Raw genomic sequence first — 26454 nt, 5'->3', positions numbered from 1 at the left:
TGGAGAAGAGGAGGCTGAGGGGTGACCTCATTGCTCTCTATAACTACCTGAAAGGAGGTTGTGGAGAGGAGGGTGCTGGCCTCTTCTCCCAAGTGACAGGGGACAGGACAAGAAGGAATGGCCTCAGGCTCCGCCAGGGGAGGTTTAGGCTGGACATTAGGAAAAAATTTTTCACAGAAAGGGTCATTGGGCACCGGAACAGGCTGCCCAGGGAGGTGGTTGATTCACCTTCCCTGGAGGTGTTTAAGGCACGGGTGGACGAGGTGCTGAGGGGCATGGTTTAGTGTTCGATAGGAATGGTTGGACTCGATGATCCGGTGGGTCTCTTCCAACCCGGTTATTCTATGATTCTAGGATAGGTTATCCAAGGTCCCATCCAGCCTGGCCTTGAACACCCCCAGGGACGGGGCAGCCCCAGCTTCTCTGGCAGCCTGTGCCAGCGCCTCCCCGCTCTCAGCGTGACGAAACTCACCTCACAAACCGCACGGGCTGCGTTTCACACGGCGCTTTCCCACGCGGGAGCAGCGCTGTTTGCCGCTGGGTTTCTGCTCCAGCCCTGGGAACATCCCACTCGCCGCCGCCAGGGGGCGCCCGCCCCCCCAGCTCCTGCCCCGCCGGCACAACCCAGCGCGTCGCATCCGAGCCTTGAAGAGCAGGAAAGCGGTCGTAGAGGCTGCGCTCGGCCTGCTCGGAAGAGGACTGTCTATTTTTCACGCGTAATTACTTCGGTTTTCTCTTGACTCGGTTGATGAACGCATCCGTGCTCTGCTGCGAGAGCTGCGGCGACGGCTTTAAAATCGTGTTCAAGGAAACTTGTTCACAAAGCAGGCGATTAGGGGCTTCGAGAAGTATACGTGTTCTCCTTCCAACTGTTTCCTGGCAAACCTCCCTTCTTTTCAGGTTCAGAAACACTTAGACACGATCAAGAGTTCATTTAACTGTGTGTCCCCTCCTCTCGAGAAACAGAGTGAAGCAGCTGTACCGGCTTGCAGCCTCACCGGGCTTCAACTTCATGACTCAATCATATTTCTTCAAAACCCGGGGCTGTAATTAACAAAGCAGTCATCATCCAGAGCACTGGGGATTTGTTTATTTATTTATTTTTAAACTAAAGATAGAATCGATCCTGTCCCTGCAGGAAAGTCTAGACCTCAGCTGCAGTACTGTGTCCAGTTCTGGAATTCTCAACATAAGAAGGATATGGAGCTGTTGGAACGGGTCCAGAGGAGGCTACAAAGATGATCAGAGGGCTGGAGCACCTCTGCTGTGAGGGCAGGCTGAGAGAGTTGGGGTTATTCAGCCTGAAGAAGAGAAGGCTCCATGGAGACTTTATAGCCTGAAGGGGCTACAAGAAATCTGGGGAGGGACTGTTTACAAAGGCCTGTAGTGGCAGGACTGGGGGCAATGGGTATAAACTGGAGAGGGGCAGATTTAGACTAGACATAAGGAGGAATTTCTTCATGCTGAGGGTGGTGAGGCGCTGGCACAGGTTGCCCAGCGAAGCTGTGGCTGCCCCATCCCTGGAGGTGTTCAAGGCCAGGTTGGATGGGGCCCTGGGCAGCCTGGGCTGGTGGGAGGTGTCCCTGCTCATGGCCGGGGAGGTGGAACTGGCTAAAGACGAGCTTGTTGCGGGGTCGCTCCGGAGCCTTGCAGAGCGGGGCGGCTCCGCCCCCCGGTGCCGCGCCGCCCCCCTGACCCCATTGGCCGCCGCGGGGCGCGGTGCCGGGGCGGCCGCAGCCGCCGCCGCTGGGCAGGGACCCCGCGCGGGCGGAGGGGGCGATGCGCCGGGCATTGTTCGCCCCGTAGGCGGCGGGGCGCGGGCTCCCGGCGGCCTTTGTCTCCCGAGCGCTCCCGCCGCCCCCCGCCCGGCCATGGACGTGACGGTGTCCGAGCTGCTGGAGCGGTTCCTGCGCAGCCCGCTGGTGACCTGGGTGAGCGCGGCGCTCCGCGGGCGCGGCGGGGGCGCGGCTCCCCGGCCACCCCCCGACCCGACCCCTCCGCTCTTCTCTCCCGCAGGTGAAAACCTTCGGGGCGCTGGGGAGCGGCGACGAGGACGGCCTCGGCGTCTACATGGAGCTGGCGGACGGCGTCGCGCTCAACAAGATCATGCTGCAAATGTGAGCGCCTTCCCCTTTATCCCCTTCGCGGGGCGGTTCGGAACGAACAACAACGAGGGGAGCACCCCTCCTCCCTCCCGCTGCCCCCTCCGCTTCTATATCTGGGGTTTTTCCAGCGATTTGTTGGGTGGCGTGGGTTTTTTCCCCTCTTTTTTTAATCCCCCGAGCGGTTTCTTTCTCGTAGCTGTTCATATGTGCTTATGGGGAAGGTCTGTGGCGGTGCAAATAAGGAAATGAAAGCCCTTTATCGTATGAAGCTTTGCTGGGAAGATTTCATCTGAAGTGTATCTACCCTCCCCTGTAAACTTCAATATCATATACGTAATTTAATGAAACAAAAACTAGCTTCAGTGATGGCGGTAGGGGTATTCCTTGAGGAAACTTACGGATAACTTGAAAGAGCAAACTTACTGATAGCTTAAAAGAGCAAACTCTGAAAATACGTTAATACTGAAGCTCATAAAAGTTAAATTTTTCTGACCACATCCTTTCCTGTTGCCAGTGTGACTGCGTGCCAATCCTGGCTGTTTTGTGTCATTTCTGTACTTGCTTTGAAATATTCTGAAGTGCATCTGTGAAAGAGTTTGTAGGGAGGCTTCTTTGACTTGCAGAGGAGGAGACCTCAGAAATTTTGGCACCTTGCCTTTTTTCACTAAATAAAATCAATTGAAGTGTGGCCAGGGATTTGCAGTGTTAGGCCTAGTCCAAGCACTTCAATGAAGAATCCATAGAAAAGGTAGAGAACCCATGTCCCACCTACTCAGGTTGGCAAGTTTTGTTATCTTCCTGTACCTGGCAGCTCCGTCTGGAAAGGAAATTGAATTTTCTTCTGGTTTGATGTCGCTAACAGTGGAAGTTGTGAACTGGAACTTGAGATAAAGAAGATTCATGATTCAGAACAGAATCCAGGTTGCATCAATTGGGGATAACAAATTAGAGGTGTAAAATGTTAGCAGGGATGGAAACCTGATGTAAAGAGAAGACTTAATTTCCAGCATTTTTCAAGGAGTAATTTTACTTTCTGTAAACTGGAGAACTTGAATATAAGTGCTAAAATCTAGACTTGTAGTTTTTTCAAGCTGTGAGAAATTGGATTTCAGTTTATGACTATTGTGTTTGGCACAGAGATGAGCAACCAAACTATCAAGGAACAGCAGCAGTTTAGTCTGCTGCAGGTTTAGCTAACTAAACTATCACTATTATCTGATATGTGAAAGAAGCTTATTTCAAACCAAGAAAAATCAACTTAGTTTTAGCCTATTTAATTAAAAAAATAATCAAGAATGGCTTAAGTATTACATGGCTTTTGAATGACTGTGGCCTTCTTATGAGTGATGGATTTTAGAAGTGCTTTACCAGCAAACTAATTTATTGCAAACAAGTAGTTGGTAGTTGGCCACTGAGGTATATTTAAGGAGACATAAAATTGTTAAAGTCTATGGAACAACTTAAGGCCCTGGGGACAAGGAGTGATCAATAGGATCTCATTAAAATGGGGAGATAAGCATATATGCTGACTGAGTGCAGTAACACTCATTGGCACTTTGTGGGATGTTCTGCATTTGTGAGAAATGTCCTGGTGTGTTTGCTTGCCTTAAGCAGTCAGGAAAATAAGTTTGTTTCTTCCAAAAGATATCTCTTCGAGCAGTGTTGCAGAAAGTGGTGGGAAGCACAAGCAGTGTGGAGTAGGAAACTGTCCCTTTATACACAATCAGGGCTTTTCACTCTCCTCTGTAGGCAGCCTTGGCAGTGCTTCTGATGGTGTCTGAGGAGCTTGACACCAAAAGCTTTCTTCTAAGAGCCCAAACCTGTTTAACTTGGGAAGCATCGTGGTTGTAGTGATGTATTGCAACCTAGCGAGGCGCTCAGGAGAGATGCTGTCTATGACCTTCAGTTTTCCTGACTCTAACCTTTAGACATTGTGGTGCAATTACTGCTTGTCTGCAAATCAGGAGAGCCTTGCAAGACGTGTTTCTGCCCCACAAAGCTTTTGGAATAGAAAAATACTTGTGTTTTTTTGAAATGCTTATTTGTTGCTTTTTCAAGTCCTGGACCCTAAAGATGACTTTCAGTGCTCAGCTTGAGATTTCTTCCTGCTGAAATTGTATTAATGAGAGCCTTTGAGATATGTGATAGAATTTGATGTGCCATGCTGCGATAGTGTTGATTGCCTGAAAATATAGACGTGTGCATGCACGCACGTGTGGAGAGTAGAGGGTAGCAGCATGAAGGACCTGGGATCTCGATGTGCCTAGCTGTCTCCTCACTCGTCTGTTATTTTGCTTTTAGTTTTTTAGGTTAAATATCCTACTTGCCTGCTCGTCGAAACACAGATAATACAGGCACGTGAGCCTGCAGGTAAACACCAGGTGTGATGCAGTACATTGCTGTAGATAGCAGGTTTCTTTTGGTGAAGATATCAAAAGCCAAATTCTGGGCAATTTTGTTATTAAAAATAAAACATTTTTGTCCTGCAGCTAAGCAGATTTAAAGTTTAATCCATGCCCAAAAAGACAGGTGGATCTGTGAAGAAATCCAGACATACCTGTTGAGTGGAGATTGCTGAGTGAAAGTGTGGCCTTAGCTGTTTGAGGTGCAAGTGGGCTGTCCAAGTTCTAGCAGCCACCTTTAGTTTTTGTTGTAATAGGTTGGATTTCATCCAAACGCTGTCTGGCAACTTAGAGTGTGTGGGGAAGATCCCAACTGCTTGATGTTGTGCCATCAACATTTTTTAAGTGCTGGGTTCGTATTGGTGAGGCAGCTGTGTCACCAGAGAGATACATGACACCTGCTTTTCCTGCCTGGGACCTGCTGCTGGCTGTGTGACAGGAGGTGAAAACAGGGATGTGTCTTCGCTCTGTCCTGTTTGGAGGTGAGCTGCCACCAGGAATGCTAGCCCCAAGGCACACCAAATGTGTCCAGGGTGCAAGAGTTGGGAAAGGGAGCCTGGCCTGAGCTTAGGTGGGCTCTGGCCACAATGTGGTCAGTAGATAACCAGCTGTTGGGCTTTGCTGGTGATCCCTAAAAAGTCAAGACCATTCTTAAAAGAGTTGGGGATTCCTTAGACCTCAGTATTGGTGCCTAGCTGCTTAACTGCTTAAATCTCACAGGAAGAGGCAGACAGCAGCATTTGGTTTCCCCAGTTACATTTTAAAACAAGACCAATGTTTTTTTCAAGTCATTTTGCTGTAAATGAGTGGTTTCCTTTTCCTGTGTTCTGTCCAAGTGCATACCCCAACCTGATCGTGTGTGGAGGGCGTGTTGATTTCTGCAGACTTGCGGTACTGGCAGAATACTCTGCTTACGGAAGTGTTTGTTAGCCTTCAAGGGGGAACTGCTGTGTCTTGAGCTTCTGTGTTTCTGGGGGATTTATGTGTATCAGGTTAACGAGCTTCTCTGTGGATAAATTTTAAAGAACTTTTTCAGGTGGTTGTGTGTCACTTCCTGGTGTGAAGCGAGCACGTGGCAGCGCTGCGCCCGCTGCCTTCAGTGGCACAGTTGCAGCTGTGGCAAAATGCCTGCTAGCAGAAGCAAATATTTGCCCTGCTTACCTACTTATAGAAAGTTTTACTTGGGAAATGGTGTGGGATTTTACAAACACAGGCACATACGCACATAAGTGTTTTCATATTGACTTATCCTAATTCTTCTAATTGATAGTAGGCTCAGCTTTTCTGTTAAAATGGAAATGTGTATGGAGAATAGAGCTGATAAAATTACTTGTATTAAAATTGCATAATGAAAATGCACAATAATAGGTTTTTCAATTTCAATTGCAGCTGTCATGGTTTGTAATACAGTCAGTCTGTCATCTTTAATGTAGACCATGTGACAGCAACAGCCACATTGTGCATGCAACTTCTTGTGGTTTGTAGCAAATGGCACGAACACTGGAAGGCTAAAGATATGCATGCATGCATTTACTTAAAAATCCTATTTAAAGGTACGTTCTTCTACCATTTTCCAGGCAATTTAGAGACCCTTCCAGCCCTCCATGATGTCATCCTGCTTCATGTTAGAGGGAGAGTTAAACTGGTCCAAGAGTGGGGTATTTTCAGTTAGCAAGCAAAGTGCCACAGGACGCTCAGCGTGTAGACACAGCTGGTTCCTTCTGGTGTCTCATAACCCTTGGGGCCTGGCTTGCAGGCTTCCCCCTTACTTATCAGAATTACTTGTCAGAAATTGCTTAAATGGGTTTTTCATTTTGAATTTTAAAAATGAAATGTGGTTTGGTTGGTTGGTTGTCTTTTCCCCCTGTTACTTTGATTTTATTAATTGGCGACTTAAGGGATTGCATCTTAAAGCACTTGTGCTGCTGGCCCCACCTCTACTGAACTCGTAACTTGACCTCTGTGTCCTGGCCCTTCCTTTCCTCTGTGCTCTTGTAAAAGTCATGAGGGTGTACAGACTGGAGAGCTTTAAAATGTTTGGGTGTATAATAAGGTTTGAGGCTTTTCTTCTGTTTATTTGGTTTGGGTGGGTTTTACTGGTTTGCAGAGGACCTCCCTTAGTCACACCTCAGCCATGCTGCTCAGTCTTATTTAGATAACTTTTTTGATCTTGAGGAGTAGGTGGTTTTTAAAAAACAGAACTGTAGTTTTCATTTTATTTCTGTGTAAGGGAAAGACCAAACATCAAAGGACTGAAAAAGCATCTTGCTGAGGTGGTGTTTGGGGACAGGAATCTATTCGAGTTACCTGGGTGCAAAACTCTTTAATTTTCACATGATCCTTGGAAAGAGTTTCTTTCCTTAAAATTCTTCATAAACAAATTTCACCAACCAAGCAAGTGCTACAGTGTGCAGACAGTGGTACCAAGAGCCCTGTTTTCTTTAGGGTAGAGACATCTTTGAAAGCAGGATTTGCCTCTTATGGTTTAATTTTACTTAGGTGCTTTCCTTGAGGACTCTCCTTCCCCCTCCTGCTTTTCCAGCTGTTCAGGTTGTAATGTTTCAAGTACATGGATCTTTCTAGGTTTTCAGCCTTTTCCTTTCACTTCTCTTGGGATTGGTGGGTGCGTGTGGCTGTGGGGTTTTCTGTGCTCCTTCTCTGGGTGCGGGTTACCCCAGGCCTGCTCAGTCTCAGGGGGTTCAAGAGAGACCTGGCTGCCTCTGGGCCACTCTCTGCCTCCCTCTGGAGAGGAGATAACTACTGGGTCCAGGTCTCCTTCTGTAGCAGGAGCTGCCTCTCCTGGCCTCTCTCTGTCCCCTTCCATGTCTCCCAGGATGTCTCAGGAGCCTGGTGAGTGACATGGAGGAGGCAGCAGCACCGGGAGGGATGCAGCAGACCTCCTTGCATAACCTGTGACACTGTTACTCTAGGCAGGAGGTGTGACTCCAGGAAATGTTTGAAAAATGCAACAAATAGGTTCTTTTTGAATAAACACATGCCTCAAATCCTTGATTCTTTTAAGTGTTCATCTCCATGCATATTAGGTCAAAAGATGTCTTGCCAGTTCAACTGGATAAAGCTGAGCTTACCTGGTAAATGTAAAAGAGTAAGTCTGTCTTTTGGGAACCTCCTACTGCCTCCAAGAGCAACTTTCTGCATCTCCTCCAAGTTCTTGGTTGTGGAGCTAGGACAGCTGTAGTCTGTACTTGAGCTTATCTGACTCAGCATTAAGGAAAAAAAATGATAATAAATGAAGAACAAATGGGATATTGCTTGTTGAGAAGGAATTGTTTAGTTTTGCCTGTGGAGACAATAAGCCCCGCAGTAGTTTGAGGTGTAGGCTGTGCTGGCTTTTTGCATATTGTGTAAAGTGTCCTCTCTGAAGTCGGCTGAGGTGCTGGATGAAGTAGGTTGCACAACATATTCAGAAATCCAAACCGTCATTTTTTCGAGCTATATTCTGTTTTCAGAAAAGCTTTTAGCTTCCTTGTCTGTGAGGTGGAGGAGGCAGGACTGCCAGGGTGACACTGTGTGCTGTGGCTTGGCTCCCGGTTAAGAGGGCCCACAGGTCAGTGGTGTTAAAGGCTCTTGGGGCAACCAGTTACCCTTAATGAATGTGATAGGATAAAAGCTCCAGAATTGCACAGTCCTGCCAGAGCCTATGTTGTTGTAGTAGACTATGAACTCCACTGCCAAAAGATGAGTGGGTCTTGCCTTGGAAGGAGGAGTTATTGTGTGTCTTATGTGCTTCTGAAAACCTCATAAAAGTCCTGCAGTTACACTGACTACAGCTGTTGAATAAATTGTCTCTCATTTGCTGTGGTCAGTGGGTGCTTTTTGTGGATTTTTGTCCTTTTCAGTGTAGTTTTGGGAAGGGTCATGGAGCATTGCTGCACTATAAAGTCAAAGCTTTCTCTTCCTGGCTGTAAACCTGGGTCACTGCCAGACAGTGGTATGGCAGCGTGCTGCCTACATGAGCTTTCACGTGAGAATAAGAAATGTAGGCTGACCCTCTGCTTGGCCAGCCTCTCTTTACTGTGCATTTCTTCCCTTTTAGTTTGCTGGTTTGTTGTCATGACCTTGCCTAAAGAGGCTAAGCATCCAGCTTCCTTCAGGATCCAGGATCTGCTCGGGGGGTGCTGAAGGCAAGGTGCACTCAGTTCAAGCCCGTTTACAGTTCAGCTTGCTGTGTTGCTGAAGACCTGTGCTGTCAAACTGTGTGGGTATGGCTTCTGCACTTGTACATCTGGGCATCAGGAAGAAGGAATACTTATTACAGATTTTACTTTAGAAATTTGTTACGGTTGCCTCTGTTCTCTTTGTTATCATAATTTGTGACAGTGCCAGTCAGTATACAAAATCCTTTGCTGCTCTAAAGGCTGTTCAGGGTCCTGCTGGTTTACATCAGTGGTGGTTTCGGCCATCTGTACTTCAGTTTGCTTAAACATAAATACTATGTCTGATATCTGCTGCCAAAGTAGTTTTCACTCACCTCTGGAATATCTACGGATTGTGTCATATTTATACATATAGCACTGCTTTCACTAGAGAGATGCTTTGGGATGGTTGTGCATTAAAAGAAAAAAAAGAGGGGAAAAGCAGTTTGACATACTTATGTAATCTTTGGCAGATATATTTTAAAAATAAATATTGGATCAGTTCCTCTTTTATTTCCTTGTCAATGCCCGAGTTCAATATTTGGCCCTGGAAGAGCTGTGAATGGCTTAATTAATAGCCAAAGTGAAGCTCTGGGAGGCAGGTGTTTAGATTGTGTAGGAGTTTGCTGATAACAGTCTTTATTAGAGGAGAAATGCAAGGCTTTGATCTATGCCAATAGGCAGATAAAGGTTTTCAAGTTCCTTTTTTTGAAATGTGTTAGGGTGTACATAGAGAATCTGAAGGTGCACATTCATATTACATTACTTGCAGCTTTTCTCTTGTGGTTTTTTTTTTATTTTAGAAATAAATTTGCTTCAGATAAAATCTCATTTTGCCTCCTTTAAAATCAAACAAAAACGTTGGGCTTCTTTACGCTGTTTTCCTGTCTTGCTTATATCTCTTACCTGTGTTTATATTTTGTTCATATCTTGAAGCTTACTAGAACTGTTTGTTTGTGACACAGTAGGTGGGTGTATGAGAGAGATCTCATTAGACCCTATGAATATAATAGAAGTTCAGTGCTCTCTTTACCCTTCACTTCAGTGTTTAAATACATCTGGGTTCCGCAGTTCGCGTAGTGACCATTGATCAAGTGTTAATGTACTCCTCTTGTCATGGAACTCCAAAGCCAAGGAAGGCATGGTCGTCTTTGCTAGGTTTCCCTTTATTTGAATAAGATAAACCCCTTATTATCAGAGACTGCTTTGATCTAGTGTGCACAAACTAAATATGCTCTTTGCTTTGGGGAAATATAAATAAGGAGGGAAGCTACCCTGAACTGCTGTGTGAGTTAACCTAAAGTAGGTTACTCTGTGGCAAACAGGAAGATTTCCAACTTACACATAGGTGCAAAGGTGATGAGTTTATTCTTTCATGAGTTAATGTATATGTAGCCTGTATAATTATGTCAGCATAATTAATGGGTAAATTTTTAAAGGTTTTCCTAATCGTGCGTTATTGAGATGCTGAATCTTAGCACTGATTAAACTAGTGATACTTTATTTTCGTTTTCCTCTTTTTATAGAGATCCTCGACCTACCAACCAACGTGTCAACAAGCATGTAAATAATGACACCTATCTTCGAGTTCAAAACCTGACCATCTTAATAAGAAACATTAAGACTTATTATCAGGTGAGATTTATGCTCTCTGCTCATTGATCTATGGTGATTGCTACAATGTTTCAGCTAGTGCAGGGAGTGGTGACTCACAAAGAAACTTGCTACAGGAAACAGAGGGGAAATTATATTTGTGTAGAAGTACTTGCAGCCTTTTTTCCCTCATGCAACAACAATGCTTCCCAGCAGCTCCCCCTCCCCAGCTTTTTTTTCTTTTTAGAAGAAATTGTGCTCCAAAGTTGTGATATCGCTTGGAGATATATGTAGTAAAAAGGCTCTTTTGTGTTGGGGTTGTGGAGCATGTTTGTGAGAGGGTTTACTGAAATTGAAATTATGTTTTAGGGTATAAAACTTGTTTAAAACAAGCAAGCTTCTCTTCAAGGGGCTGACAGCAAATACGTTATTACAAAGAAATGTCTTTAATGCTAGTATAAAAACCTCAAATTGATACAGGCAGAGGAAATTTGTACTTATCTCACAGGTAGACTTCTTATGCTGGGTACCTGTTCTTTGATGTTAAAGCAGCTGTTTGTTTTGAACTCCTTCTCTAAGAGACTTGAAGAGTAGGAATTACTGCAAATTCTCACAAATACTGCACTACTTAGGCGACATCCCTGAACTGGCTGTCAGTGTTCCCTTGCTCTAATAGTGCCTCCCTAATAGCAGCATGGTAACAACTGGGCATGTTTGCAGGTACAGATACATGTTGGATGCTGCTAGAAAGCCACAGGAGTGAACTCAGTTACTTCAAATAGAATTTCTGTATATACTCTGTTGTGTATATTTAGACTCCTTAGTGAGAGGGGTAACTGTTCTGCTGTTTCCTTTTACTCATCTTTTGCCAGATTTGAATATTGTGCAGTATAAACCAGACTGAAACCACTGAGGAGCATTAAGATGCTCCTCTACATACATGTCTCGATCACCTAAAGGACAAAACAACTAAATTGTAGGAGTTGATGTCAGTGTGCTCATTCTGCTGTTCTTCTTTTTTGTACATACAGAAGAGACTGTGCATTGGTTTTATCTTCAAAATACAGAAGAGATGTAATGCTTAACTACAGTAGTGCCTTTTGATGCTATTCTCTTCCAGAGCTTGCCAACTGCTATTCCATGTTATTGCCACTACTCTGCTTCTGGGCTTGCTTTGAGAAGCCTAGAAGAGAGAGGGCTTGTGAAAAAAATCCAGTGGGGTGGATTGCTCATCTATGCAAATTCCAGAGGCCTGCTAGGAAAATTAAGTGTGCAATTCGGGTTTTAGAGTTTGTAGGAAAGTATCACATATTTATAAAGACAGCCGACTTGTGTCTCAATTTTTGGGGACTGGTGATGCTAATGCAATGTGATGTCGTTCCTGAGAGTTGTGATTTCTAAGGGGGAATTCTGTTTGGTCATAACTAGAGTCTAAAGGGTGGTTGTTTTGTTTGTTTGTTTCTCTGTTACTCACTGAACAGTATAAATATATATGAAGCCTACAAGGAAAAGGCACCAGGTTTAAGGACAGGGACAGGACTATTCTTTCTCCCTCTCTCCTCACCCCTACAAGATTTTAAGTTTGAGAGTCTGGTTCTTAGGGTGTTGAAACTATAGCTTTTTATTCATGCAAATTCTTTGTCTTGGAGCTGATAATATAACAGCTTTTAAGAGTACTGCAAAAGAGATCAGATTCAGGAAAAAAGTGATTCAGAATCATGTGATATGTTACTTCATGTCCTGACCTAGCTGTTGAGCTGTGTAATCGTAATCCAATAAAGCTAGGAACAACTAAAACAGGGTAAGACACAGTTTTCAGTGGGAAACAGCGGTTGATGCTTGCAATAGCAGGCTTAACAGCAGTGTTCCTTCTGTAGTCCAGAAATAAAGTACTATGAATCTTGCTGCCAGAAGAATGTATATACTTTAGGTAAGCAAAGCAGTTGTGAGAGCTCATCATTCTTTGCATTTGGTGCTGAAATGTGTAATTACTACGAAGTTTAAAATAAAATCACTTTTTATTTTTTGTGATGATAGCATTATATAAGAAACTTATTTGTTCTTATCACAGTTGCATCTTCAGGGCAAATCCAAGGTCTTGATGCTAATCTGAGATTCCTTTCGTGTGGTGGCATGCAGCCTTCAACTCTCCATAGTCTGGGAGGAGTTAAGGCCATCTATGTTGTAACTGAGCTCTATATGTGAATGATGCAGAGTATAGTGTCATGTCTGTACTAATGTCTCTATTAAATATTTGGAGAGTTTCTTGTGATTTGGTGCCTAGGTAGCTTTTACAATTTTTTTCAACATGCAACCAAAGGGATGCTTTGGAAAATATTTAATATTATTAGGCCTCTTCTCTCTTGAACATTAAAGATATTTTTTAATGGGTTGAAGTTGTGGGCATTGTTTGGTGAAATAGTATTAATACGTTAGCTGAAGTTAAAATTAGGGTAATGTTTTACTGACTGAAAAAATGTGATGAAATTTGGTTGCAGGCTGGAAGTGGGAGGGAAAAGTTCCTGACAAACAATGGGAACATGAATTTGCTGCTTCCTCAAGAGAAACAAAAGCTCTAAAAATACAATGTTGGCCTTGACATTTTACATTCCCTTTCACTTAATGGACCCAAGTGTCATTTACAGCTTAGTTACTGAATTTGATAAACCAGGTAATCTAGAATAAGCAAAATGCCACCTCATGCTTTGTTGAAGGACGTTGGTGTGTGTGAGAGGATATGTGACCCTCCCTGCACTGGGCAGGAGCGATCAAGAGTATGAGATGAATTCATGGTACTATAAACTGTATCTGAGGAAAATGACATACGTGGCTACTAAAATTAACTGATATTCAGAAGCCAGTTGGCATTTCAGATCATGTAATTGTCTGGTATATCTGTTCCTAATATCCGATTTCATATATGTTTGTCCAGCTAATCTCTGTTAAACAAAATTCGCATTAACATAGGTCATATTACTTCAGAAAACAAGGACAGGGCTAATGCAGAAGTGTGGATCCAAATATTCTCCATGGTGTTGGGGCTTTCCTGATCTCTTATGAGAGTCTGTGCTGGGAATGACTATGAACAAAGCAGATTATTGATGGAATTCAGCTTTGATTTGAGGCGTAAAGATGAGTTCCTGTCTGTGCTTCAGCAAACGTTACGTAGGAGGGGTAAATGCAATGAAGAAGCCTTTTTCCAGTACAAATAACCTACAGTTTTTATGAGTTGGTGAACTTGAATTTGTCTGAAGAGCTGCCTTCTTGCAAGTTTCAGCTCTACAGAACTGGATTGTTCATGGCTGCTAGGGAAAATATTGTGTCACGACTCTCAAAAGGGGGGACAGCATTGGTTCCTGCAGGTTTTGGTGTTTGTTTGTTTGTTTTCATTGGGTATGTAATATTTGTTACTGGTGGTAAAAGGCAACACTTCTGCATTTCCTGCTCTCTGAGCAGCTGCATCTTTGCAGGTCTGTTAGTGGCTTAAAAGGCATCACTTGAAACAGGCAAGTGACTCATTTTGCTGTGGGATTTCATGAGTATTCAAGAGAATTTGTCATTAATTGCATTTAATAACTGTTACAGAACTGGTTCACTGGAGAAACGGCTGGTAATAAAACTTCTGGAATTGGTGCCATATCTTAGAAAAGGGCTGAGCACAGCAGAATGTGTTCATTGCTCATAGTGTGAGTTTTATGTGTCTCTTCTTGCTCTGACTGAATTCAGACACTTGGCTGTCCTGAAAATGGAATCCAAAATGGTTTTGTAGGGAATAGCTTAGTACAGAGAATTACAGGTTACTGTCTGTAACTGCAGCGAGGGTGCTGATTAAAGGTGTCAATGGAGAACTGAGTGTATCGGAGAAGAAACAGTTCAGGTCTGAGTAGTGCAAGACTGAAGGAAGTTTGGCTTCACTGAAATCGCTTGACCCTTGGTGACAGTTATTTTGGCCTTAATTCCCTGGGGCCTTGTGCTTCTTTTCCAAATGGTGATTAGTCCCAGCTGTGGCAACTGTCCTTACAGTGGTGTGGCACGATCCCTGTTTCTGGCAGTTTGTTGGCAATGTTTGAAAAAAGAAACAAGAAAGGAACAAAAACACCCTTAAATCTGCAACAACCTGTGCAAGAGCTATTATTTTTGCTAGTTCTGTCACTACTGAAGAAGAAAACTAGAAAATCTGAGGGGTGTTGACCCATCTTTTTGCCATGTTGTAGAGAATATTTAGATTGTGCTGGTACTTGAAATGTCCAGGTAAGAGCAGCTGCCCTTTCTGCAGCGTTCGGAGAATGTGTTCAGACCTATAGTTCTGGAAGAATCCTAAGACAGGCTGGCAGAGGAAGCATTGCTGTGCTTCCTCTGCTCAGGTGTCAGTCCTTGGGTTTAGATTGTTCTAAGGAAATAAAAATCACTTTGATACCAGTTTATAAAAACTGAAATTATGGAAGGATCTGTTTGTTGAGTGCTAGTTACCTGACTTTCAAAAATGCATGTAGCCACTCCAAAAGTATACACTGCACTCTCAAGCAAAAATTCCTACCATTTACATGAAAAACTTGAGGTTGATGGAGAGAAGAAGAAAAAATAACGTGATCATCCCTTGGCTAGTCCTGGCATGGGTATTACAGCGTCTGGAGTATATGGATGAGAAACACTGTCGAAAGAGGTGTTGCAATGTGGTCAGGGCTGTGGGTTTTTTGCCTCTATTTTCTGCAGTTGCGGCTACTAAATACCTAGCAGTGTACCTTGCTTTATGTTTCTAAACAGTCTGGAAATATCTCTTCATTTAAAAAAAATAATCTTGCTGCTAGACAGTTCTGAAACGAGTTGAGACTGTGTGGCTTCAATAAAAAACTACTAAGTCTTAGCATTTGCATTGAAGTGAGGGCATGGAGGGGTAAAGGTGAAATCACTCACTGAATTTTTAGCACCACAAATGCTACCTTCCCCATATAAACTCACTTAGCTGGGCTTGGAGATAATGGTGAGCAGGGATGCCTTACTTGTAAGGCATGTTTCCTCAATGTCCTTCTCCTTTTACCTCGTGGCTCTGCATTTATGTAACTCAAGTACAAGCAGCAGGGTTTTATAAGGCATATTAAAGGGAGTTAGTTGCCCATGAGTTTGGCTGTTGCTGTGAGCACTTTGGTGCTGGGGCTGCAGTTGTGCTGTGTATCCAACCTCTGGAAAAGAGAGACTGTTTTGTCTTCAGGCTGGGCAAAAGCTGGTTTACCCAGGGGTCAGCAAAAGCCTTGCAACAGCAGTAGCTCCCAGATCAGTATACAGCTCCTGCTTCTGTAATTGAAGCATTGAGTCAGGTTTAGAGCTCTTGACTGGACTGCAAAGAGGAATTCAGATTTGGAGCTCCAGATTTGGGCAGAAGTTATGGACTGGCAATTGTACTCAATCCATAAATAAAGTTCTGGAAGTAGCAATGTTGTCTTCTGTGAGCTAAAGTCTTTTCCTACTGGTGAGGCTGGTTCCAGTGGGCTAATAATAGAGTGCTTAGCAAGGTAAACACAGAAATGCTAGAAATGCACATAAATTTGCACACCTTGAAGTCAAGAAGCGTTCCTCTGTTTTGAGGGAGAGAGTTTGTACCCACATCTGCCTACTGACTTAGGGTGTACAATAAATGTTAGTATGACAAATAAGTCAGAAATAAGGTACTAGTGCCAAGATGCTCTGTTGTTTCAGTAAGGCAGTGAGCTAGGACTTGGAAGATACTGCCGCTATGCCACAGGCACAACCTGGAGTAGGACCTTATTAGCTCTGTATTTACTTCCATTCCTATTCTTCATTTGACTTCTCTATTTAGTTTAAGCTTGCTACAGGCACAGACTGTCTGTATGTATTTATGCAGTCCTTAGCTTAATGAGGCCACCGTGGTTCTGCAGTGACAAAAATGTTTTGCGTTAGGTTTTCTGTTCCGTAGTGGCATGATCATAGAGCATGAAGTCTGCATGTAAGACTGGTATTGTGAAGATGTTCAGTTATTGCAGTGGTGGCTACAGGGCAAGGGAATAACTGACCTTGGCACAGACATTCTTGGAAATGCTGAACTGGTGACGTTAGTCTCTGATTTAGTCTTTCACCTGAAAATACAGGCACTATCCTGCTGCAAGTAGAACCAGAGTAAGAAAAATCACAAAGATCATGATCTCTTTATATAGATTCTGTTATTAAGCATTTTGGTAGGCTAAAGGCTGGGACAGGTGACTCATCACTACCAGCCAGACCATCTGATGCTTTTTTAATGAGAATTGTCTTATTCATTTCCAGAAGAACTAGACAAAATAAACATTTCTGTCCCAGAGTTGAAATAAGTTTCTGTGGAGGTCAGTTTGAAAAGTGTTCCCAGGTTGATGAGAGCTACCATTTCAGATGGCTGGTAACATGCAGTTGGACACCTGCTTGAGATTACTGGCTGTGATTCTAAGATGCATTTCAGCCGATATATTGCATTGTGTCTGGAAGGCTAATGGAGGACTGAGCTTAGAGTGGCATATTTTCCTCACCGCCCCTCCCCCCCACAAAGCTCCACATTTTAATACAGAATGAAATAGTGACCCCAAACAGATGGAAGAGAATGGATTGGCTTTTAAACTACTTTATTGCCTGTAATTTCCTGGAGGCAGAATATGGGAAAGGGCAGAATAGGCTGGCATGTGTCTGTGTAGTCCTGTCTTTGTTTTGCTTAATAAGCCAGAGGGGTGTGTATTCGTTGTGCAGACAAATGAAGAAACTGAGCCAAGAAAAGCGAGGAGCAGTGTCCTAAAATATGGAGGCAAATGAAAGTGACCTGTGAAAATTTTACAGTATGGAATAGCTGTTTGGTTCCCACACAGCAGTACTTACTTAACCTCTGACATGTTAATTGAAAACAATTCTTGCGATGTCTGAATTGCAGAATGCATCCACTGTGCCCTTTATATGGCTTAAAAAAGGGTTCTGTGAGAGTGTGTGTGGCTTTTCTTAATGAAAGCCAAGGCCTAATGTTAATCTCCTTGACTGTTGCTGTGATTACCAGTGCTAAAGCCGCAGGGTACTTCAGTCCTCTACTATGTATGTATTTTTGGATATTAGGTTTTTAAGACGTAAGTCACTGTTCAGGCAGTCTCACCAGACAGCCGTGCTTAGTCCTGCTGTCTAGATTTCAGGCAAAGACCCATTTTTGTCAGCTGTAATTTTGTGAAGGAGTTTTGTCAAGCCTACCAATTTTGGATAAGTTAGAAAATAGCCTGCATGCCACTTGCAGCTGAAAATAGCTTTGAGATTTATTTTTCTAGAAGATAATAAGAAATGAAAGTTAAAGATTGCTTTATTGCTGGTTTTTCTGTAATGAATTTAGTGTCATTTAGTCCTTTTCATTAAACACTCTTTAAAAAGACAAGAAGATGAATTCCATAAATTTATGGAGTATGATTGCAAAACAAATCCTATAATTGCATACCAGTTCCCAGAGCAGATAATTTATATTTTTTCATGGCAGGTAGCAAATGAAACTGATTTATGTTCTTATTTTATTTACATGTTCTGTCTATGAGAATGGTGTTTAATCCAGCATGGCTTTTACTGAGGATATTGTCACGTGCTGTGTTGGTGGCACACTAGATTCAGTCCACAGTCTTACACAGCTTTGACTCTGGATTAAGGTTTGATATTAAGGTTGGTTCCCATCAGTTCCAGTGACATCTGTGACCCTGCTGTGCAGGAGGAGCAAAGGTTTCTCTTTGTGCCTCTAACTCATCTGGCCCAGGCTTTCCACTCTGACAATGTTGTAATTAGCTTTCTGTACAAAAGTCTGTAACAAACTCTCACCTTTTTGTACACTGATTTCTTCTTTAATTACTTACTAAACCTGAAAGCAGTTCTTCTACAGTGTGTTTTCATCTGATATTTGAGTTGTCATTTAAAGTGATACTTGTCATTTTGGAAGAGTGATTATCTGAGATCTCTCATGCATTTCTGAACCTGATAGAGCATCGTGTCCAGAAGCAGAGTTGTATTTACTTCAGGACACTAAATGTGGTTTTGCTTAAGCTTATGTTGACCTCAAATACGTTTGGCAAAGGTAAATGCTCTTGGGCCGAGAAATGGATGTGGAGGTTGTGGAGTCACTTACCCTGGTTAAGAATGATGGGATTTACCCTTCCAGTGCAGTCTCTGGCTCTGAGGAAGCAACAGACTTGGGGACAGGGGAAAGTTTTAGTATGCTAGTTTCTTTGCTGAAGACAAACCACAGGAAAAGGCTGCGTTTTTTGCTTTACATGCATGTGGACTTCATGTCAGCACAAATTAAGGAAGGCACCTGCTCATGAATACACAGAAATCAAGGCGCTGTCACTCGCCAATGCACGCATACATCTCACATTTGAAAATATGTTGTTTTTTAAAAGGAAGGATTTAAACAAGTGAACTCTAAGGAACAGGTAAAGCAGAAAATTAATGTGTATGTGCCCTGTACTTTAAATAAGCAGAATGACCTTTTTTTGTAGCTGTTTAGATGGGCTGCTTGAATGTGAGCTGTGTGCAAGCTGGTGCCTCTCCTGTTTCCCATTATGGTTAAGAGATGGAGCTGAAGGAGACTTAAGTGTTTAAAGTCTGCTGGGTCCTCATGTGGCCAGTAAGTGTCTAAATAAAAATCTGCTCAGCAGACTGAAATGGCCCCAGTGGAGCTGTCACTGTCTGTTCTCTTTCATAATTCGCATTATTGAAAGTCTCTAGATGTTTATTTAATTTGTTTTTTTAGACTTAGAATTGCATAGTTAGTGCCTGCTAGGTGATCAAGATAACAGTGATAGACAGCTGCTCCTTTGGGGGTTGGTAGGAAAGACTCGTGGCCTTTGCACAAAGGAAAAATATTGCATGTATTCCATTTAAATATCTTCCTGTTGTGTGCAAAATATTACTTACAGCATTATTAGTATTTTAAAAAATTCTAAACTATAGTAGGTGTTGTTCTTTCTGTAGGAAAAAGTCAACGATTTTAGTTAATGTTAACTGATTTCACAAACATCTAAGTTGCTTGCTGTAAGGTTGAGAGTCAAAAGAAGAAAGCTAAAGAGGTGTTTTGTTTTGATTTGAGGGGCTGGAGGGGCTGTGTGTTTTTCTGGTTTTGTGTTTTGATTTTTTAAGTGGTGCTTCCATCTGTCCACTGGAAAGCTGTTTGTAAGCATCAGATTTGTATTGCTGAAAGACCTGTTTGGCGCAATGTGTTAGGAAAAAAAGGGAAGGGTGGTGCTGAGGTTAATGCCTGGTTTATTTTGGAGCAAAGTGGCTGGAGTCCTACCAGAGGCATAAGCATTTATCACTAGAAACTGGAAGAAGGTGAAATTCTTTTTAAGTTGTAATATTAAATATAGAATTATTATGTAGGCTAAAAGGCTAATTTCTCAGGATCCGGGTTCCAAAGAAACAGAATCAGTCCTGAGAAGCAGTTGCCTTAAAAGTAATGTGTGCTTCACGTTGTTGTTTTTTTTAAAAAAACACGAAGCTTCTAGTTTGACTAATTACCAGTTTCAGTTACTCGGAGTCTCTCAAACGTGTTCAGTTACTTCAAAGGAGAACTAGAGTTTAACTACAAGGAGTTGCTTTTTAATGCAATAAATGTCTTAAAGTCACTTGTTCAATTTTGATCTTTCAAAAAGGAGGGGTGAGAAGAAGTAATAACCAGCCAAACAAAAAACCCACCCTGTGTGTTCTGTATTTTCCTGAGTATGAGAAAGCTAAGTGTCAGTATTGAAGGCTTTGTCTTTTGTTTTCAAGTTTTGTGGCAAATGCTTATCTGAACAGCACGTGGATGTATCTTTACAGTTTTACATGCAGAAGGAATTAGTCTGCAGTAGAGGACCACAAAAGCTGCCGTTATTAGAAGCCTTGCTTACACTTCAGTGCTTTGGCACTTAATCTAGCTCCCAGTTTCCAGTCATGCAGAAGAAACTAAACCAGAGTGCTCTGTTTTAATTCTCAAACTTGGTTGAGCTGTCCTGCGTTTCTTGCAGCACGCATTTCCTTTGTAGTCTGAGCCAAAACCTTGACTGGAAAGTTGATTTTGATCTCCCTTTTTCACATAGCCTTTTCTCTTCATAAATTGCTGGGTCCAAATTCTATGCAATTGAGGGATTTGAACTTCAAAACGTTTGTTATTGCTTGAAGATGTGTCTCTCTAAGATGCAGACACAGTTTGGCCTCTCGTTTCTGAAAGTATCTCAGTTAACTTGCAATTACACTTCCTTTGTATGACACAGGACCAGATTTAAATGGCACTGACTTTCTTGGACTGACTTGATGCGGTCTGAGATGCCGAGCATCTTGCATGCCAGGGTCCTTAAGCAGTTTTGCTTTGATACCCTTGGATGTTGTGAAGCCAGACTTGTCCACCAGATCGTGGTTTGTTTTGGCTCTTTTCCTTGACAGCATATTGCAGCTCTTACCAGTGTCAAACTATTTATCACGCTTTATCAGTACTTAGAGATTTTGCAGTGTTTATGGCTACTGTTGAATATCTGCAGAAGGACTCATTCTGACTTGCTTTCCCAGTTGTGAGCTTAGCAGTTTTGGAGGCTTTGAACTCCCTGCCCAACCTTCCAGTAAGAGACGCACTGTGTGGGTGTGACAGAGTAAAAAGTAATTGTTTAGCTAACAGTCTAAACTGAACTGTTGTATTCTCCCAGCATGCAGGATTTGCAGTCAGGCCTGTACTGTCACCCATATATAAAGGACCAATCACTTGAAGCTTCTTGTGAGTTTGCTTATAAACAACTAGAAATACGTTTCTAACCAGTGACTTAACCACCTGAGACTCTAAAGGGAAAATCTTAAATACATTTAAAAGAAAAAAACCAAATCCAAACAAAGTCACTCATGCAAGATGCAAAGAACATGGCAAGCAGGTGCATTCAGGACATTAGTTTTAAGTAAGTTTATTATATGGCAGTTTTTAATGTCCCTCTGCAGCACCATGAAACCAGAGGCTGTAGTTGCCAGTTGTGTCTGTGATATTTTTGCATAGGTGAATCTGAGACTCTAAAGCAGCTGTCTGACCAGCATGCCAAAGACTGTTACCAGGTTAGCTCTAGATTTACGTCATTATGGGGTGGGTTTTTTTCCAGTATGTACCATCACAATTCTCTGTTTGTGGGGGTTTTTTTGTGTTTGTGTAACTGGTAGAGAGGTGCTGCTGGAAGATAAAACTGCATAAGCAAAGAAGAGGTTGGAGATAACTTGTGTTTTACTTGCCAAAACAATCTGTATTTAAAAACAAACAAACCAACCTCAACCCCAGCCCCCCACCGAAGGAAAAAGAAAAGTTGGTATCAAAGACTACTTTTTTGAACTGTATTTTTCATTGAGGTTTTTTTTTCCTCCTTTAAGTAACAGTAAATGCACTGTGTGGGAGCATGCTGTGACCTTAGAGTTGCTTCCCTGTTTATCTTCTCTGTGTGCTGGTGCCAGTGATGGGGAGTGGTTGACTCCCACAGTATTCTTTCACTGGGGTACACACAACGATTGTATTTTTTTCTTTGCTGGGATGATAAGGTATGTTTCCCTGCCTAATGTGATAACAACAACTTGTGAAAGGGACAAGTGTACAAGTTCAGAGATACCTGGAACTCCTCACCATGGAGTTTTGTTGTACTGTCAAGTTAGAAAGTTATAAAGAAGTGTACGTGAGTGTAAAAGAGGAGAGCTGAAACTGCAAAAAAATACTGATAATTATTTCATATCCTTCTTCCTCCCTGCCTTCCCACCCCCCAGGGTGAAATGTTTAATATGGCCTGAAATGTTTCATTTGGGGCACTTGTAAGAAAAGCAGATGTAAAAAGCTAGTTTTACAAAACAAGAAAAAGACTGGTGTCAAAGTACATTTCTATGTCTTATATGAAATAGACTAAGAATATGAAATAAATTAAATGGAACTGTTGTCAGGGGGAAAGACCATGAATACCCTGAATCCAGAATACTGGTTGATAGATTTTCTTGGCAGAAGGGGAAAATCTGGGTTACGATCTCATGTGCTCGGTTCATGGTAGTTACTGCACCAACAACTTTGAAATTTCTACTTTATTGCTAGGTAGATTTCATAGAATCATAGAATAACCAGGTTGGAAGAGACCCACCGGATCATCGAGTCCAACCATTCCTATCAAACACTAAACCATGCCCCTTAGCACCTCGTCCACCCGTCCCTTAAACACCTCCAGGGAAGGTGAATCAACCACCTCCCTGGGCAGCCTGTTCCAGTGCCCAGTGACCCTTTCTGTGAAGAATTTTTTCCTAATGTCCAGCCTAAACCTCCCCTGGTGGAGCTTGAGGCCATTCCCTCTTGTCCTGTCCCCTGTCACTTGGGAGAAGAGGCCAGCACCCTCCTCTCTACAACCTCCTTTCAGGTAGTTGTAGAGAGCAATGAGGTCTCCCCTCAGCCTCCTCTTCTCCAGGCTAAACAACCCCAGCTCCCTCAGCCGCTCCTCATAAGGCCTGTTCTCCAGCCCCCTCACCAGCTTTGTTACTCTTTTCCGGACTCGCTCCAGAGCCTCAAGATTCGTTGATCTTGACAGTGCTGTTGACTCACCTAAGTCAAGAATCCATGTGAACAGAAACATATAGCTCCCCAAATTTCTGTAATTTGCAGCACAGGCCTTGGATCACTGCTGGGTTCTAAGAACCTGTTTTGTTTTCTCACTCTGTGACATATGCTGCGACTGCCGTGAGCAAAAATTGTCTCCAAATCGGTTCATGTTGTATGAGGGTGTGTGACATGAGGTAACACAGAATCCACCTTTGGGAGCTATGACAGATAAAGTAAATTCAGTTTGAAGAAGTTCCCTTGTGAATGCTCATGCTCCTGGTTCCTCAAGGGACAAAGCTTTGTGGGGGAGTGTTTGTTGTCTATTCTGGTGTCTTGCTGTTTTGCAATACAAAAGGAAGCTCCCATTGACTAGACTTCCCTCTTGCACCAAATGGTTTAATAGGGCCATCCGCAGTGACAGAAGCTGGTTTTTCCCTAGGTAAGGCAGCTGGGAACTGCAGTCATGATCAGCTGCTTTAACAAGGCAGCTCCTCCCCACATAAACTCTGAGGCTTATTGCACTACTGTATCTTAGTATGTACCATCAGTATCTAGCTGGGTAGCAAAGATGTGTCATTTAATTATTTTGTATACGCAAAGAAGCGTTAAAATGCCATGCTGGAATTGCAGCACGGTGCTTTTTGCTGGGTGCTCTGAAAAGCCTGCTAGAAGGGTATGCACAGCTCCTTCTGCTAGTCTTAAATTAGGAAAGAATACAAAAGATTTTTTTATTCTGGTGCAAATCTCAAGGCCTCAGGGCAGTTGTTTGTTCATGAAAAGGCAGAATTTGGCTCTTATAACGTTAACTGAGATCTGCTCACTTCACTTACTATTGTGAGGACGGGGAGAGGGAGTTTTTTCTGTCAGTTTAAGCACTCCAAGTCTGTTTAATCATCACACGCTCTGTGTGATATGGACCCTTTTGAGTTCCACACCTTTGGCACACGCTGCTGCTGTGTCGAAGAGAAATTATGAATGGAGTGGTATGGTTTCCTCGCACTTGGGAAGCCATCAAAGTTTGTGTTGAACAGGACAACCAGGCTGACTAATGTAATGCGACATTACATACACAGCAGCCCAAGATGACTTCTATTTGCAGGGACAAGTTTTGGTGGTTGGTTGGGGTTTTTTGTTTGTTTGGCTTTGGTTTTGTTTTTTTAGCATATCATCTAAACAATTATAAAACAGAAAAATAACATTTAAAAATTATTGTCATTTTAAGGAACTAGCTACGAGAGGGTAGAGTTTAACTACTACCTCTCACCTTTTTTAATGACAAGCCATTAATTTTCCTTTGATATTCTGAGCAAGTCTGTTCCAGTTCCCAAGACATATGCTGTATGCCCTCGAGGGGGAAAGCAGTTAAGAATTACAAGGAGTATTATGCTTCATAGAAGTAATCAACCTGCTGGAGTAATAACCTGCTGTGTGCTCCTAAGTCTGTCTTTATCAGGGTTTTAAAGTGGTGACTGATATATGAGGAATATGTCATTCTTGAGATTAACAAGACAGTTGCAGTTGAGAGAGGAGGAATGCATTTATTTTCGTGTTCTGTAACACTGACATTTGTGCAAGAAGTTTCAGACTTGAGTAACTGCTTAAACTGTTGCTGCAATCCGTGAGATATTCTGGCTCTTCTGCTGAGATAGAACAGGGTACAGGTTTAGCTGAACATACTTCATTATGCTGTAACTCTTAACAGTGCAAATTCTCATTTCTTGATTGTATTAACTGCCTGAGATTTCAGTGTGAGACATCTTCTATGGCAGAAACAGTCCATTTAAACCAGTCTTGCTTTCTATGTGTCTTACTGAGATAAATGTTCTCTGTAATAATTTCTCTAGCTTTCTTTCAGTTGGATAACTAACCCTGGTGAAGTGGTTCTTAGGTTGGTTTAATACACTGTGGTATAGGAGGACCTCCTGGTGTGGAATAGTGTCTCATTCTTGGCCACTGGATTTCATGCAGTCTGATTTGGGAAAAGCTTGGGAATGCAGTAATTCGCTTTGAAGAACTGTGGTGGATCTGTGTTTCATGCCTGTCTGGACCCAGGAATTCAAACGCTGTCTTCTGGATTAACCACTGGACTGGCCTCTTCCTCGGTTAATTGTCTGCATGTGAAGAACAGCATAGCTGATGAGGCAGATGAATTGAAAATGCACATCAAAGTATATGATTTAACATTTAATTACAAATTTAGTTAGTGAAAAAAGTTAGTGCTAATTAAAGAATTGGTGAGTATTAAGAGTTCAGAATTTAATGTTCACGTTGTTTGGCTGCTAAATTAAAAGAAAAAAAACTGCGTGAGGTGTCCAAAGAGAAAGTAAAGAGCTTACACATCTAGCTGTATATAACTGAGGTATTTTTAATTGATAATGAGGAGTGGTGTGTTACAAAGCAGTGGAAACCACTTTGCATTGTCTGCACTCTTAAAGAGGGGCTCATTAAAAATGCACTTTTAGTCACCACCTGTTATTCGTTTAATATGATGGGTGCTTTACATCAGTGTTGTATTATTTTTGTCATCCTTCTTTTCCAAAGTCATCACTTTGAACCATATGGGCAGAAATATATTCTGAGCATCTGATTTCTGTCCTGGACATTCCCTGAGGTAAAGACTCCAGTGTCCATGTTTATGACCAACCAGTGCAGCCTTTCATGTCAGCTTTTCACCAGGATTTCATACCTTCTGCATATGAAAGATGCAATTAGGAGATTCACAGCTGTGATGCTGCAAGGAGACAACAAGGGGCTGCACTTGATTAGGCAGCAAAAGCCTCTCTGCTCAAAGCAATACATAAAAAGCAACTATTTTAGAAAGGGGAGAGAGCTTTCTGCAGGTCTGGTGTCCCACACAATCCCTGCTTTCCCCCATGGTTTCCACCTGACAGCAGGCACGTGCTGGGGTACCTGTGGAGAAAGTTGTGCAGTGACCTGGTGTCTGTCTGGTATGGTGGCCCTTGTCCTTCCCTTGCTGAGGCTGACCCAAGGGTGTGCCCTGTCAGAATTTCTCAGAAACTTGTAGAAGTTTGAATCCTCTGGCTGCCTCTCATAAAAATCGGGATGAAAAATACTTGTTGACTTGTTTTCATTCCCTCTCCTTGACTGCTCCAAATCTTCTCCAGTTACAAGTGTAACTGGGAATGAAGAGCCCAATTAAATGTGCCGCAGTGCTGCAGTTCAGCACTCTGGCTTTTTTGACTGTGTATATCTTCTGTGCTTCGGAGGTGCAATGTTTGTACTGTGTTGTCTTCCATTTCTCTCTTATCAAAGTAGTATGTCCAGTTAACACTTCCATGAATTGTACATGCTGAGCAGAGTATACGTATTGTACTGCAATATATTTTCTCATATATAGGAGTGAGGGAATGAATAGATGGCAGCGTGTCCATTTCTTTTCGTGTGGTGTGAAATCTTCTATTTAACACGACCAGTGACCAGGTTTCATTCTCATTCTTCTGCCCTGTGCACGTACCAAAAACCTGCCATGCAACCTGGTGTAATCAGCAGTCTGCTCACAGGAGGCCCAGAGCTGAAAACAGCAGGAGTTTTGCAGCTTGGAGGCTGAATGGTGTTGGCAGAACTGTTTGCAGAAGCTTGCTTAGTTCCTGCCCACATTGTGCTGAGCC

General features: G+C 42.7%; 1 protein-coding gene across 1 annotated transcript in view; it reads left to right on the top strand.

Annotated features, from left to right (window-relative positions):
* Nucleotides 1–1756: 1756 nt before the first annotated feature.
* Nucleotides 1757–26454, top strand: part of CCDC88C (coiled-coil domain containing 88C) — a 94091-nt gene continuing 69393 nt past the window's right edge. The window contains exons 1-3 of the mRNA XM_069858689.1: nt 1757–1931; nt 2017–2117; nt 10191–10299. Of these exons, the coding sequence (XP_069714790.1) occupies nt 1872–1931; nt 2017–2117; nt 10191–10299 (270 nt within the window). The 5' untranslated portion in view covers nt 1757–1871. The remainder of the gene's footprint in view (nt 1932–2016; nt 2118–10190; nt 10300–26454) is intronic.

This window comes from Phaenicophaeus curvirostris, chromosome 5 (genome assembly GCF_032191515.1).
Source record: "Phaenicophaeus curvirostris isolate KB17595 chromosome 5, BPBGC_Pcur_1.0, whole genome shotgun sequence".
Taxonomy (NCBI): domain Eukaryota; kingdom Metazoa; phylum Chordata; class Aves; order Cuculiformes; family Cuculidae; genus Phaenicophaeus; species Phaenicophaeus curvirostris.
Note: the sequence above shows the minus strand (reverse complement) of the source record. Positions and strands in the feature narration are given on the sequence as shown.